A 13582-nucleotide genomic window follows, 5' to 3' on the forward strand; every position below is an offset into this window, starting at 1 on the left:
CCTCTCATTCCGCCCCCACTGTCAGGACTCGATTCTCTCCTTTTCCTCCCGCTCATGAATAATGCAGCAGCTGCGGCATGAATATGCAAATGAGCCTGCTGGCCGTGGGGTGTGCTCATGAATAATTCATGAGGGGAAATGTTCCTCACCCTCAGAAGGCGCAGAAATGGAAAAAAAAATCGGATTTATCGTTAAAGGGGGAGGGGGCTGCCGGGGGACCCCGAGCTGCTCTTAGACCCCGCCTGGGGACCCCAGACCCATTTAGGGACCCCAGACCCAGCTTAGGGATCCCAGATTCCGCTTAGAGACCCTCAGAACCTTTTAGGGACCCCAGACCCATTTAAAGACCCCCCAGACCCATTTGGGGACCTTTAGACCATTTAAGGACCCCCACACCTGTTTAGGAACCCCAGACACATTTATGGCCCCCAGACCCATTTAGGAACCCTTCTCCCCCTCCTCCCAGTCCCCCAGACCCAATTAGGAACCCCAGACCAAATTTAGGGACCCCCAAACTTATTTAGGGACCCCCAGACCCTTTTAGGGACCCCCAGACCCATTTAGAGACCCATCTCCCCCCCTACCCAGTCCCCCAAACCTATTTAAAGACCCCCCAGACCCAGCTTAGGGACCCCAGACGCATTTAGGAACCCCAGTCCCATTTAGGGACCCCCAGTAAAATTTAGGGACCCCAGACCCCTCCCAGGAACCCCCCGACCCGCTTATGGACCCCCACTCCCTTTTATGGACCCCCAGACCCATTTAAAGACCCCCAGACCTATTTAGGAACCCCTCTCCGCTCTTCTCCAGTCCCCCAACCCGCTTAGGGACCCCAGACCGATTTAGGGGCGCCCCTCCCTCCATCCCCCCCAATCCCCCCCTCTGAGTCTTTGTTAATTAAAATCCGCCCCCCCACCCGAGCTGTTTTCCTCTCCCCGTACGCAAAAACCATTCGCGCTATGCAAATGTATGCAAATGAGCCCGGCATTTAACTAGCTGTAGGTATTTAACGATTCGGATTAAATATTCATAATCACGGCAGCGCGTATGCAAATGAGCCCTGCAGAACCGGGCCGCGGCCGCCAATAACAGGTGCACCTGGGCTAATTAGAATATTAATGAATATTAATGATATTCATGAGGAGGGGTCGGGCTGGCTCTGGGGTCATTAACGTTGGGTCCTGTCCCCTTTGTCCCCTCTCGTCTGGGGGGGCTGGGGGGCTCCGGGATTGGGGGTTCAGGGGTTTGGGGGGTCCTGGATTGGGGATTTGGGGGTCTGGGGGGGTTCCGGCACTTTGTGGTTTGGGGTTTTGGGGGGTCTGGAATTGGGGATTTGGGGTTTTGAGGGTCCTGGATTGGGGATCCAGAGTATGGGGGGGTTCTGGCACTTTGAGGTTTGGGGTTTTGGGGGGTCCTGGATTGGGGATTTGGGGTTTGGGGAGTCCTGGCACTCCGGAGTGTGGGGTTTGGGGGGCTCCAAGATTGGGGGTTCAGGGCTTTTGGGGGTCCTGGTTTTGGGATCTGGTGTTTGGGGATCCGGGGTTTGAGGGGTCTTGGCACTCTGGGGCTGAGGTTTGGGGAGGTCCTGGATTGGGGATTCAGGGTTTGGGGGGTCCTGGAGTGGGGATCCGGGGTTTGGGGGCTCCTGGCACTTCAGGGTCTGGCATTTGGGAGGTCCTGGATTGGGGATCTGGGATTTGGGGGGTCTGGAATTGGGGATTTGGGGTTTGGGGGGTCCTGGATTGGGGTTTCAGGGTTTTGGGGGTCCTGGCACTTCGGGTCTGGGATTTTGAGGGGTCTGGAATTGGCGGTCTGGGGTTTTGTGGGGGTCCTGGATTGGGGATCCAGGGTCTGGGGGGCCCTGACCCTTTGTGGTTTGGGGCTTGGGTGGGTCCTGGATTGGGGATTTGGGGTTTTGGGGGTTCTGGCACTCTGGGTCTGGGGTATTGGGGGGTCTGGAATTGGGGATTCGGGGTTTGGGGGGTCCTGGACTGGGGATCCGAGGTTTGAGGGTCCTGGCACTTCGGGTCTGGGATTTGGGGGGGGGGGGTGGGTCCTGGATTAGGGATCCAGGTTTTGGGGGGGTCTCAACACTCTGGGTCTGGGGTTTTGAGGGGTCTGGAATTGGCGGTCTGGGGTTTTGAGTGGGTCTGGGATTGGGGATTTGGGGTTTGGGGGTCTGGAATTGGCGGTCTGGGATTTGAGGGGTCCTGGCACTTCGGGGTCATGGATTTGGGAGGTCCTGGACTGGGAATTTGGGGTGTGGAAGGTCCTTGATTGGGGATCCAGGGTTTTGGGAGGTCTGGAACTGGTGGTCTGGGGCTTTGGGGGTCCTAGATTGGGGATCTGGGGTTTGGGGGGTCCTGGCACTCTGAGTCTGGGGTTTTGGGGGGTCTGGAATTGGCGGTCTGGGGTTTGGATGGTCCTGGATTGGGGCACTTCAGGGTCTGGGATTTGGGGAATCCTGGATTAGGGATTCAGGGTTTTGGGGGTCCTGGATTGGGGATCTGGGGTTTGGGTGGTCCTGGATTGAGGATCCAGGGTCTGGGGGGTCTTGGCACTTCGGGGTCCAAGGTTTGGGGGTCGTGGATTAGCGATTCAGGGTTTTGGGGGTCCTGGCACTTCGGGGCTGGGTTTGGGGGTTTCTGGGCTGGGAACCTCTGATTTGGGGGTCTTGGGGCTGGAGGTGGTTCAGGTGCTGGGGAGGGTCTCTGGTTTTGGGGTTCCATGGCTGAGGAGGCCTCTGCAGCTCGGGGGTCTCTGGTTTCGGGGTTTCTGGTTCTGGGGGCATCCCTGGTGCCTCAGACCCTGGGGGGGCTCTGGGGTGTCCCTCTGTTGTGGGGGGGTATCGCTGGTTCGGGGGGGTCTTTGGGCCCGGGGACATCTCGGGAGCCTCTGGATTTTGGGGGTTTCCGGAGGGGTCTCCAGCTCTGGGGTCTCTCTGGGGGTGTCTGGCTCGGGGGTTTCCAGAGGGTGTCCAGGGGGATCTCGGGGGTCTCTATCCAATTGTGAGGGCGTCTCTGAATGGTCTCGGGCGGTCTCTGTCCCGAGGATCTCTGGGGTCTTGGGGTCTCTGTCCCAGTGGGGGTCTCTGGATGGACTCCGGAGTCTCCCAGGGGTCACAGGGTCCCTGTCCCGGGGGTCTCTGGGGTGTCTATCCCGGGATTTCAGTCCTGGGGTCCCTGTCCCGGGGTCCCTCTCCCAGGGGTCTCTGGGGTCTCTTTGCCGGGAGTCTCTGTCCCGAGGGTCTCTGGGGTCCCTCTCCCGATGATCTCCGTTGCGGGTTCCTCTCCCGGGGGTCCCTGACCCGGAGGTCTCCGGGATCCCTGTCCCGGGTTCCTCTCCCGGTGATCTCTGTCCCGGGTCCCTCTCCCCGGGGTCCTTGTCCCGGGTCCCTGTTCCGCGGTCCCTGTCCCGGGGTTCTCTGCTCCTGTCTCGAGGGTCCCTCTCCCGGGGCTCTCAGAGGTCTCTGTCCCGGGTCCCTCTACCGGGTTCCTGCCCGGGGGTCCCTGTCCCGGGTTCCTCTCCCGGTGGTCCCGGGGCTCCCGGGCTCTCTGCGGCGTAGCTCTCTGTCCCGGGGTCCCGGTCCCGGGGGTCTCTGGGGTCCTTCTCCCGGGATCCCCTTCCCGGGGTCCCTGTCCCGGGTTCCTTTCCTGAGGGTCTCAGGGGTCTCTATCCCGGCTCCCTCTCCCGGGGGTTCCGGGGGTCTCAGGCGTCTCTGTCCCGGGTCTCTGCCCCGGGCTCCTCTCCCAGGGGTCTCTGGGGCCTCTGTCCCGAGTCCCTCTGCCGGGTCCCTCTTCCGGGGCTCTCAGGGGTCCCTGTCCCGGGGGTCTCTGGGGTCCTTCTCCCGGGATCCCCTTCCCGGGGTCCCTGTCCCGTGTCCCTCTCCCGGTGCTCCCGGTGCTCCCGGCTGTCGCTCGCAGCGCCCCCAGCGGCGGCGGCCGGCACGGCGCCTGCGGCAGCGGCCTGCGCATAAATTATGTTCATGACGCAGCAGCCCCGAAAGCCCGGGCAGCGCCGCCGCTCCCCCGGCGGGACCCCCCGGGCGGCACCGAGCCCCCCGTGACCCCCCCCCGTGGGCACCGAGCCCCCCGTGACCGCCCCCCGGGGCCCGCAGCCGGCCCGCGCTGCCGGGGCCGCCGCCGCCCCCCGCCCCTTTGTGCCGCCGCCTCCGTGGCCGCCGCGGCGATCGCGGGAGCGGCGAGAGCGCCGGGGACCCCCCCGACCCCCCCGGGGCTCCCCCGGACCCCCGACCCCCGGCTCGGTGAGTGCGGGGCCGGGGCGGGCGGGGGGCGGCGGGCCCGGCGCGGTGAATATGCAATGGCGTAATTAGCATAATTTATATATTTATGATAAAGAGCGCTGGGGGGGGCGGGGAACGGGAAAAAACGGCGGAAAACGGGGGGACAGCGGGGTGGGGAAGCGGGATTTGGGGGGGAAAGGGGGGCAGGGGGGCTCGGAGAGGGGCGGGGGGGCCGGGAGGGGAACTGGGGAGAACTGGGAGGAACTGGGGAGAAACGCGAAGGAACTGGGGGGGGGGGGCGCGGTGGGGACTGGGGGGGATCGGGGGGTGCCGGGGGGGACCCCGGATTAGGGGACACCCCTGGGGGAACCCCGGAATTGGGGGGGCAGGAAAGGGGGACTGGAGAGCCCCGGGGCAGTGAAAGGGGGGGATGTCCGGGGGGGCAGGAGGGTTTGGGGACACGGGGCGGGTTTGGGGCAGTTTTGGGGTCCTGCCCTGGGGTGGGGGGCAAGTGACCCAGCAGGATTTGGGGGGAGGGGGGGAACTGGGCAGAACTGGGGGGACACGAAGGCTCCGAGTGGGGGCAGGTGGGAGCGGGAGGCACCTCGCACAATTGGGGTCCCTGGGGGCACCCCGGAATTGAGGGGGGGTCCGTGAAGGGGGGAATGGAGAACTGGGGGGGCAGAGAATGGAGGTGACAGCCCTGAGCGGGGCATGAGGAATTTGGGGGTGCCGGGGGTGGATTTTGGGGTGTAGGAGAGGAGAAGCAGTGCTGAGGGGGGCAGGACATTGTCGGGGGGTCCAAGGGGGATTTGGGGGAGTAAGACAGATTGGGGGGGGGCTGTGGGGTTTGGAGGGGGCGCTGGGTTTGTGGGGGACACCACGTGTTGGGGGGCACAGAAATGGGGGGGAAGGGGGGTCCCCGGGGTCTCCCCTCAAATTTGGGGTTCAGGAAGGGGAGGAGGGGCTGCAGAGCACCGGCACAGGGAAAGGGGGATCGGGGGGGTGCAGGAGAGGACCCCTCAAACCCCGGATCCCCAATCTGGGACCCCTCAAACGGGGTGAGGGGTTGGGGACAATTTTGGGGTCCTGCCGAGGAGGGATCATGGGGATTTAGGGGGCAAAGGCAGTTTGGGGGTGAGAGAGGCTTGGGGGGGGGTCTGGAGGGGAATTGGGGGAACACGAAGGCTCCGAGTGGGGGCAGAGGGGGGTGGTGAGGATTTAGGGGGGTCTTTGGGTTAGTGAGGGTCACCCCGGAATTGGGGGGGGGGGCAGGGAAATTGAGAGGAGGGGGCTGGAGACCCCTGGGACAGGGAAGGGGGTGTGAATGCCCAGCTGGGGGAAGCAGGAGGAGTTCGGGGCTGAGTTTTGGGGTGCAGAAGAGAAATAGGGCAGAGGGGGGCAGGACGTTGTTGGGGTCCTGTTGGGACCCCCAGAAGGGAGGCAGTGGGATTTGGGGGGAAAGGCAGGGCAGGAGAATTGCAGGGGGGTACTGAGGTTTGAGGGGGGTCCAAGGACATTTTGGGGTGCTGCAGAGCAGTGGGGGGGGACTGTGAGGGTTTGGGGGGACTGAGCACCCCATAGAGGGGGGCACTGCCCCCACAGCCACCCCAAGCCCCTCCTTTGGTGGTTTTGGGGTGGGGCGACCTTCCCTGGGAGCTGCACAGGGATGGGGACCATGGGGGGTCCTCACTTTGGGGGGGAAGGGGGTGGGGCTGGGTTGTCCTGTGCCCCCCAAACCTGTCCTACCTGTCCTCAGCCCCTCCATCCGTGGCCATCCCAGGGTGACTGTTGTGCTTCAGCCCCTGCACCCCACATGAGCCCCCCAAAGGAACAGTGGGGGCACAGCACTGACCCCCATCCCATCCCATCCCATCCCATCCCATCCCATCCCATCCCATCCCATCCCATCCCATCCCATCCCATCCCATCCCATCCCATCTATCCTATCGATCTCATTGATCCTATTGATCCCATTCCATTGATCCCGTCTCATTGATCCCATTAATCCTGTTGATCCTATTGATCCGTTCCCATTGATCCCATCCCATGGATCCCATTGATTCCATTGATCACATTGATCACATTGATCCCATCCCATCGATCCCATTGATCCCACTGATCCTGTTTATCCTATTGATCCCATCAATCCCACTGATCCCATCAATCCCATTGATCCCATCCCATCTCATTGATCCCATTGATCACTTGCTGTCCCATTGATCCCATCACATTCCATTCATCCCTTCCCATTGATCCCATTGATCCCATTGATCCCATGGATCCCATCCCATCCCATCCCATCCCATCGATCCTGTTGGTCCAGTTGATCCCATCCCATTGATCCCATCGATCCCTTTGATGCCATCCCACCCCATTGATTCCATTGATCTCATTGGTCCCCTCCCACTGATCCCATTGATCCTGCTGATCCTATTGATCTAATCCCCTTGATCCCATTGATCCCATTGATCCCATCGATCCCATTGATCCCATAAATCCCATTGATCCCATTAACCCCGCGGGATGCAGTCCCAGGCGTTCCCGTGCCCCCACCCCCGTGCTGCCCCCCAGGCTGTCCCGTGCCCTCGGGGCACTCAGGCCCTGGCATCGCTCTCCAGGTTCTGTTTGGGGGCACCAAACTCTGCCCTGGCTTGGCGGGGATCCCAATCCTGGGAATGGAAACTCTGGGGTGCCCCTGTGGGGTTGTGTTTGGGGGGGTCCCAGGACCAGGGGAGAGATGAGAATCTTCACTCCATGTTTCAGGAGGCTGATTTATTATTTTATTATATGTATTATATTAAATATATATCATAAAATAATAAATAATATATGACATATAAATAATATCTTATATATTATATAAATATTCTATTATATATATAATAGAATTAATAATAAATGATATATGATAAATAATATATTATGGTAATAAATAATATATGATATATAAATCATATGTTATATATATATATCATAAAATAATAAATATACTAAAAGAAAGAGAAAGGAGACATCAGAGGCCTAGACAAGAATGAATAATAAAAACTTGTGACTGCTCAGAGGCTCAACACAGCTGGGCTGGGATTGGTCATCAAATAAAAACAATTCACATGGGACCAATCAAAGATTCACCTGTAGCTAAACCATCTCCAGACCACATTCCAAGCAATCAGATAATTCTTGTTTACATTTATTTTCTGAGGCTCCTCAGCTTCTCAGGAGAAAATCCTAGGGAAAGGATTTTCATAAAATATCCCAATGACAGCACTGCAGGCTGCTCCTGCTGCCAGGGGCTCCAGAAATGCTGCAGCTTCCTTTTGGGGTCAGGATCCTGCCCCCTGTTTAGTATTAGTATTAGTATTAGTATTAGTATTAGTATTAGTATTAGTATTATTATGCTATTTTATTATTTATTATTTTATTATTATTTTACTAATATTATCACTATTATGTTTTGTTTTGCTATTATTATTATCATTATTGTAACCATCATCATTATCATCATCATTATCGTGTTTTGGGATTATTATTATTATTATTATTATTATCATCATCGTCATCATTATTATCATGTTTTGGGTTTATTATTATTATCATCATCATTATGTTTTGGTTTTATTGTTATTTGTTTTTATTTTAAATTATTATCGTTATTAATAATAATAATAATAATAATAATAATAATAATAATAATAATAATAATAATAATAATAATAATAATAATAATAATTCCCAAAACATAGTAATGATGGGTCCAACTTTTGGACCTATCTCTGCCTCATCAACACTTAATTAACATGGAAATTAAATCCACATGGAGACTGGGAGCATCCTAAATATCCTTCTCTCACCTTTTCCCCCCCTCTTTCTTTATTTTTTAATATTTTTGTTAATATTTTATGCATTTTATGCCTTCCCTCCATCTGTTGCTCCGTGCCTGCTCCTCCCTGCCTGCCCTCACCACCATCTGCATAAATGATTTGTCACATGAAATGCCAAAAAATGCCCCAAAAAGTGTGAAAATCGGGATGTGTGATGGGGAAAGGATCTGGAGCTGGATGCCCACCTGCATCCAGCCTGGAATCACAAATGTCTGATTAATTGGCTCGTTAATTAGTCTTCTCTCCCGGGTTATTTGTGTCTCCTCCCAGCAGCAGCAGCAGAGAGAAATCCAAGGATTTCTCCTTGAAACTTTTCTGTTTCTCCTGAATGAGTCACCTTTGCCCAAACTCCTCCATCTTTTGGGGGGATCTTTTGGGGGGATCCTGGGGCTCCCAGGTTTTTGGGGAGCACGGGAGCAGCCAAAGCTCAGCACGGGAACATCTCCAATGTTTTGTGTCCCTCCAGGCCAAAGCCAGGCACCCCAAAACTCGGAGGAGCCCCAGGAGCTGGAGCCCCAAAACCAGGAGGGGCAGAACCCCAGAGAGCCAGAGCCAGAGACCCCCAAAACCGGAGCCCAGAGACCCCAAAGAACGGAACCCAGACACCCCAAAACCCAGAGAGCTGGAGCCCAGAGACTCCAAATCCTGCAGAGCCAAAGCCAGAGACCCCAACTCCTGCAGAGTCGGAGAACAGAGACCCCAAATCCTGCAGAACCAGTGCCCAGAGACCTGAAAACCAGAGAGCTGGAGCCCAGAGACCCCAAAACCTGCACAGCTGGAGCCTAGAGACCCCAACTTCTGCAGAGTTGGAGCCCAGAGACCCTAAAGCCCAGACAGCCAGAGCTCAGAGACCCCAAAAACCGGAGAACCAGAGACCCCAAATCCTGAGGAGCCGGAGAACAGACACCCCAAAACCAGAGAGCCAGGGCTCAGAGACCCCAAAACCTGCAGAGCCGGAGCACAGAGACCCTAAAAACCCTGCAGAGCCGGAGCCCAGGCACCCCAAAAGCAGGAGAGCTGGAGCCCAGAGACCCCAGATCCTGAAGAGCCAGAAAACAGACACCCCAAAACCCGGAGACCCCAAAACCTGCAGAGTCAGAGCCCAGAGACCCCAAAAAACAGAGCCCACAGACCCCAAAACCCAGAGAGCCGGAACCTAGAGACCCCAAATCCTACACAACTGGAGCACAGAGACCCCAAAACCTGGAGCTTGGACACCCCAAAACCTGCAGAGTCAGAGCCCAGAGACCCTAAGAGCCAGAGAGCCAGAGACCTCAAAAACAGAGAGCCTGGGCCTGGAGACCCCAAAACCCAGAGAGCTGGAGCCCAGAGACCCTAAAACCCAGAGCCCAGAGACCCCAAATCCTGGAAAGTCGGAGCGCAGAGACCTCAAAACCCAGAGAGCCAGAACCCAGATTTCCTGAGAGCTGCAGCCAGGACAGGAGAAAGCCGGAGCCCTGAAACCCTGGGAGCCCTGAAACCGCGGGAACCCCAAAACCCCAGGAACCCTGAAACCCCAGGAACCCTGAAACCTGGGAGTCCCCAGGCGCCCCCAGCCCAGGCCAGGGGTCAGGAGCCCCATCCAGCCCCGTGTGCAGAGGGAGGGTCCCTCACCCCAGAACGAGCAGTGGGTGAGTACCTGGGACCCCCAAAATCCGTGGGATTCCCTTCCTTTCCCCCTTCCATTCCCCCTTTTCCCTTTTCCCTTCCCTGTCTGACAGGACTGGGGGCTGGGGAGGGGATGGTCCTACCTGGGACAGGAGGAGCAGAAGCTTTCCCACCTTTTCCCACCTTTTCCAGCCTCGGGAGGAGGAAGAAGCTGCCCCAGGACTTTGGGGTGTTCCCCCCGATCCTGGCAGCTCTGTGGGGCAGTTGAACCCACCTGGGGGATGAATCCAGAGCCCACCCCCCCCCGTGACTCCTGTCACCTGCTGAACAAGTGTCCCCAACAGTTTGGGTCCCCCTCAGGGACCACCAAGGGCTTGGGGGGACAGCCAGGTGTCACCTGGAGATTTGGGGAGCTCTGTGGGCTCCAGAGAGGTGATTTCACCTGGCCCATCCTGGGTTTTTAGGGTTTCAAAGGGGGTGAGAGGAATCCCAGAACCCCAAATCCCCCCGGGGACCCCCAGGTCGGTGACAGCCCCTCGTTGTCCCCTCATGCAGCATGTGGCAGGTGTGACCCTCCCCACCTGTGCCAGCCCGCCATGGAGCCGTGCCCGGGGCAGCCCCAGGAGGCCCTGCTGACGGTCAACGAGCAGGTATGGACCCCAAAACGGGCTGGGACCCCAAAATCGGGCTGGGACCCCAAAATGGGCTGGGACCCCAAAACGGGCTGGGACCCCAAAACGGGCTGGGACCCCAAAATGGGCTGGGACCCCAAAACGAGCTGGGACCCCAAAATGGGCTGGGACCCCAAAACTGGGCTGGGACCTCAAAACCGGGATGGGACTCCAAAACGGGCTAGGACCCCAAAAGGGGCTGGGACCCCAAAACTGGACTGGGGTGGGACCCCAAAATGAGGCTAGAGAGGAGGACCCCAAAACCGGCCAGGCTGGGCCGCCAAAACCGGGCCTGGACTGGGACCCCCACCCCAAAACTGGGCTGGAGATGGGACCCCAAAAGTGGCCATGGGTGGGACCCTAAAATCGGGCTGGGAGTGGGACCCCAAAACCGAGCGTGGACTGGGACACCCACCCCAAAACCAGGCTGGGGTGGGACCCTAAAACCAGACTGGGGAGGGGAACCCCAAAACTGGCCACGGCTGGGATCCCAAAACCAGCCAGGGATGGAGCCCCCTAAAACCGGGCTGGGGGTAGAACCCCAAAATCGGGATGGAGAGGGGCACCCCAAAACCAGGCCTGGACTGGGACCCCCACTCCAAAACCAGGCTGGAGATGGGATCCCAAAACCAGCCATGGGTGGGACCCTAAAATCGGCCAGGGGTGGGACCCCAAAACCGGCTGTGAGTGGGACCCCTCCTGTGTGCCCTGGGATGGGCTGGAACACCTGCAGGAGATTTGGGGGGCTCACCTGGCCCTGCACCCCGCCTGTGGGGCTGGAGGGGACACTGCAGTGGGATTTTGGGGTGCTGTTTTGGGGGGCTGTTAGTTTGGGGTGCTGTGAGTGGGGTGATGCAGATGGGGGAGTACCCACTGTGTTTTGGGGTGCTGCAGGTTTAGGGTGCTGCAGGTTTGGGTGCTGCAGGTTTGGGGTGCTGCAGGTTTTGGGTGCTGCAGGTTTTGGGTGCTGCAGGTTTGGGGTGCTGCAGGTTTTGGGGCTGCAGGTTTTGGGGCTGCAGGTTTAGGGTGCTGCAGGTTTTGGGGCTGCAGGTTTGGGGTGCTGCAGGTTTTGGGGCTGCAGGTTTCGGGGCTGCAAGTTTTGGGGCTGCAGGTTTTGAGTGCTGCAGGTTTTGAGTGCTGCAGGTTTTGGGGCTGCAGGTTTGGGGTGCTGCAGGTTTTGGGGCTGCAGGTTTTGGGGGCGTTTTGGGGTGCTGTGGGTGGGGTTGCAGTTGGGTGTGCAGGTTTTGGGTGCGTGCAGGTTTGGGGTGCTGCAGGTTTGGGTGCTGCAGGTTTGGGTGCTGCAGGTTTAGGGTGCTGCAGGTTTTGGGTGCTGCAGGTTTGGGGTGCTGCAGGTTTAGGGTGCTGCAGGTTTTGGGGTGCTGCAGGTTTGGGGTGCTGCAGGTTTTGGGCTGCAGGTTTTGGGTGCTGCAGTTTGGGCTGCAGGTTTGGGCTGCAGGTTTGGGGCTGCAGGTTTGGGTGCTGCAGGTTTGGGTGCTGCAGGTTTGGGTGCGGTTTGGGGCGCAGGTTGGGGCGAGTTTGGGGCTGCAGGTTTGGCTGCAGGTTTGGGTGAGTTGCCAGTTTGCTCGATGGGTTCATACAGGCTCAGGTGGAACAGCCAGGTTTAATAAATCAGTAATTAATCCCCAGTTTAATAAAGGACGATAGGAGACAAGGAGAACAGAGCAAAGGTGTGAAGAACACGGTCACTCTCATGTGAAAATTTAAAATTTTAGTAAAGGACAATAGGAGACAAGGACCACAGAGCAAAGGTGATGTGGAAAACAGGTTCATTGTCCTGTGAAAGTGTAAAAAGTTTAATAAAAGACAAAAGGAGACAAAGAGAACAGAGCAAAGGTTATGTGAAAAACACGGTCACTCTCTTGTGAACATGTAAAAAGTTTAGTAAAGGATGATAGGAGACAAGGACTATAGAGCAGAGGTGGAAAAACACAGTCACTCTCATGTGAAAATTTTAAAGTTTTATAATGGACAGTAGTAGACAAGGACCACAGATCAAAAGTTATGTGAAAAACACGTTCAGTGTCCTGTGAACATTTAAAAAGTTTAGTAAAGGGCAATAGGAGACAATAGGAGACAAGGACCATAGAGCAAAGGTGTGAAAAATACAGTAACTTTCAGGTGAAAATTTAAAAGTTTTATAAAAGACCATAGGAGAAAAAGAACCACAGAGCAAAGGTGGTGTGAAAAACACATTCACTGTCCTGTGAAAATGTAAAAAAGTTTAATAAAGAACAATAGGAGACAAAGAGAGCAGAGCAAAGGTTATGTAAAAATCCACGGTAAGTGTCCTGTGAACATGTAAAAAGTTCAATAAAGGACAATAGGAGACAATAGGAGACAAGGACTATAGAGCAAAGTTCATGTGAAAAACACATTCACTCTCCTGATAAAATGTAAAAAGTTTAATAAAGGACGATGGGAGATAAGGACCACAGAGCAGAGGTTATTATGGCATCAGCCAAGCCCGCACTGTTATCTGCAGGGACACCCCTTAAATGCCTTTTCCCTTACATCATCTATTTGCATATTCATAGACCATTATGCATATGCATAGATAGTTTGCATATTCATGACCTATTTTGCGTGGCCCCTCCTCGGGGCCGCCTTTTAGAGCCGGCTGTTTCTTGGCTTGGTTTTGGCTCCTTCCCTTTATCAACTCCAGTTTTGGGCCTGGCCCTCACTGCCCTCAGGGGTGAGCGCTGTGAAAAACGCCAATCACTTGGTTTTAAAATTTTTAAAAGTTTAACGATAATAAAATCGTTATAAAAATAGCAATATAATTAGAGTAATAAAAATTTGGACAATTTGGATTAGGACAATATGAGACAATAAGAACAAAGAGTTACGGGTGTCCGGGTACCTTTTCTGGGCAAAATAAGCCCAAAAAGGACCCACGTTAACAGAGGATTAACCCTTAAAAGCAACAGCCTGTTGCATATTCATACCCTCATCCATGATGCATAAATTCCATTCAAACACAGGATTCTGTCTGATCAACTTCTTCCTCATAATCCTAACGACATCATCCTCTCTGAGTGAGGCAGGAAGTAGTTCATTTCTTCTAATAATGGAGCAATAAATTCTCTTTCTCTGAAAGATTCAGGTGTCCTGTGGCTGCTATCTCAGTGGGAGTACCTAATTCTTTTGTATAAAAA

At 55.8% G+C, this 13582-nt stretch overlaps 1 protein-coding gene across 1 annotated transcript in view; it reads left to right on the forward strand.

The window, feature by feature from the left end:
* The first annotated feature begins 7438 nt into the window (after window positions 1–7438).
* Window positions 7439–13582, forward strand: part of POU6F1 (POU class 6 homeobox 1) — a 32691-nt gene continuing 26547 nt past the window's right edge. Inside the window, 7 exon segments of the mRNA XM_064734816.1 lie at window positions 7439–7568; window positions 8594–8678; window positions 8730–8765; window positions 9370–9456; window positions 9680–9723; window positions 9726–9758; window positions 10291–10385. Of these exon segments, the coding sequence (XP_064590886.1) occupies window positions 7505–7568; window positions 8594–8678; window positions 8730–8765; window positions 9370–9456; window positions 9680–9723; window positions 9726–9758; window positions 10291–10385 (444 nt within the window). The 5' untranslated portion in view covers window positions 7439–7504.

The sequence above is a fragment of the Zonotrichia leucophrys genome, chromosome 29, assembly GCF_028769735.1.
Source record: "Zonotrichia leucophrys gambelii isolate GWCS_2022_RI chromosome 29, RI_Zleu_2.0, whole genome shotgun sequence".
Classification (NCBI taxonomy): Eukaryota; Metazoa; Chordata; class Aves; order Passeriformes; family Passerellidae; genus Zonotrichia; species Zonotrichia leucophrys.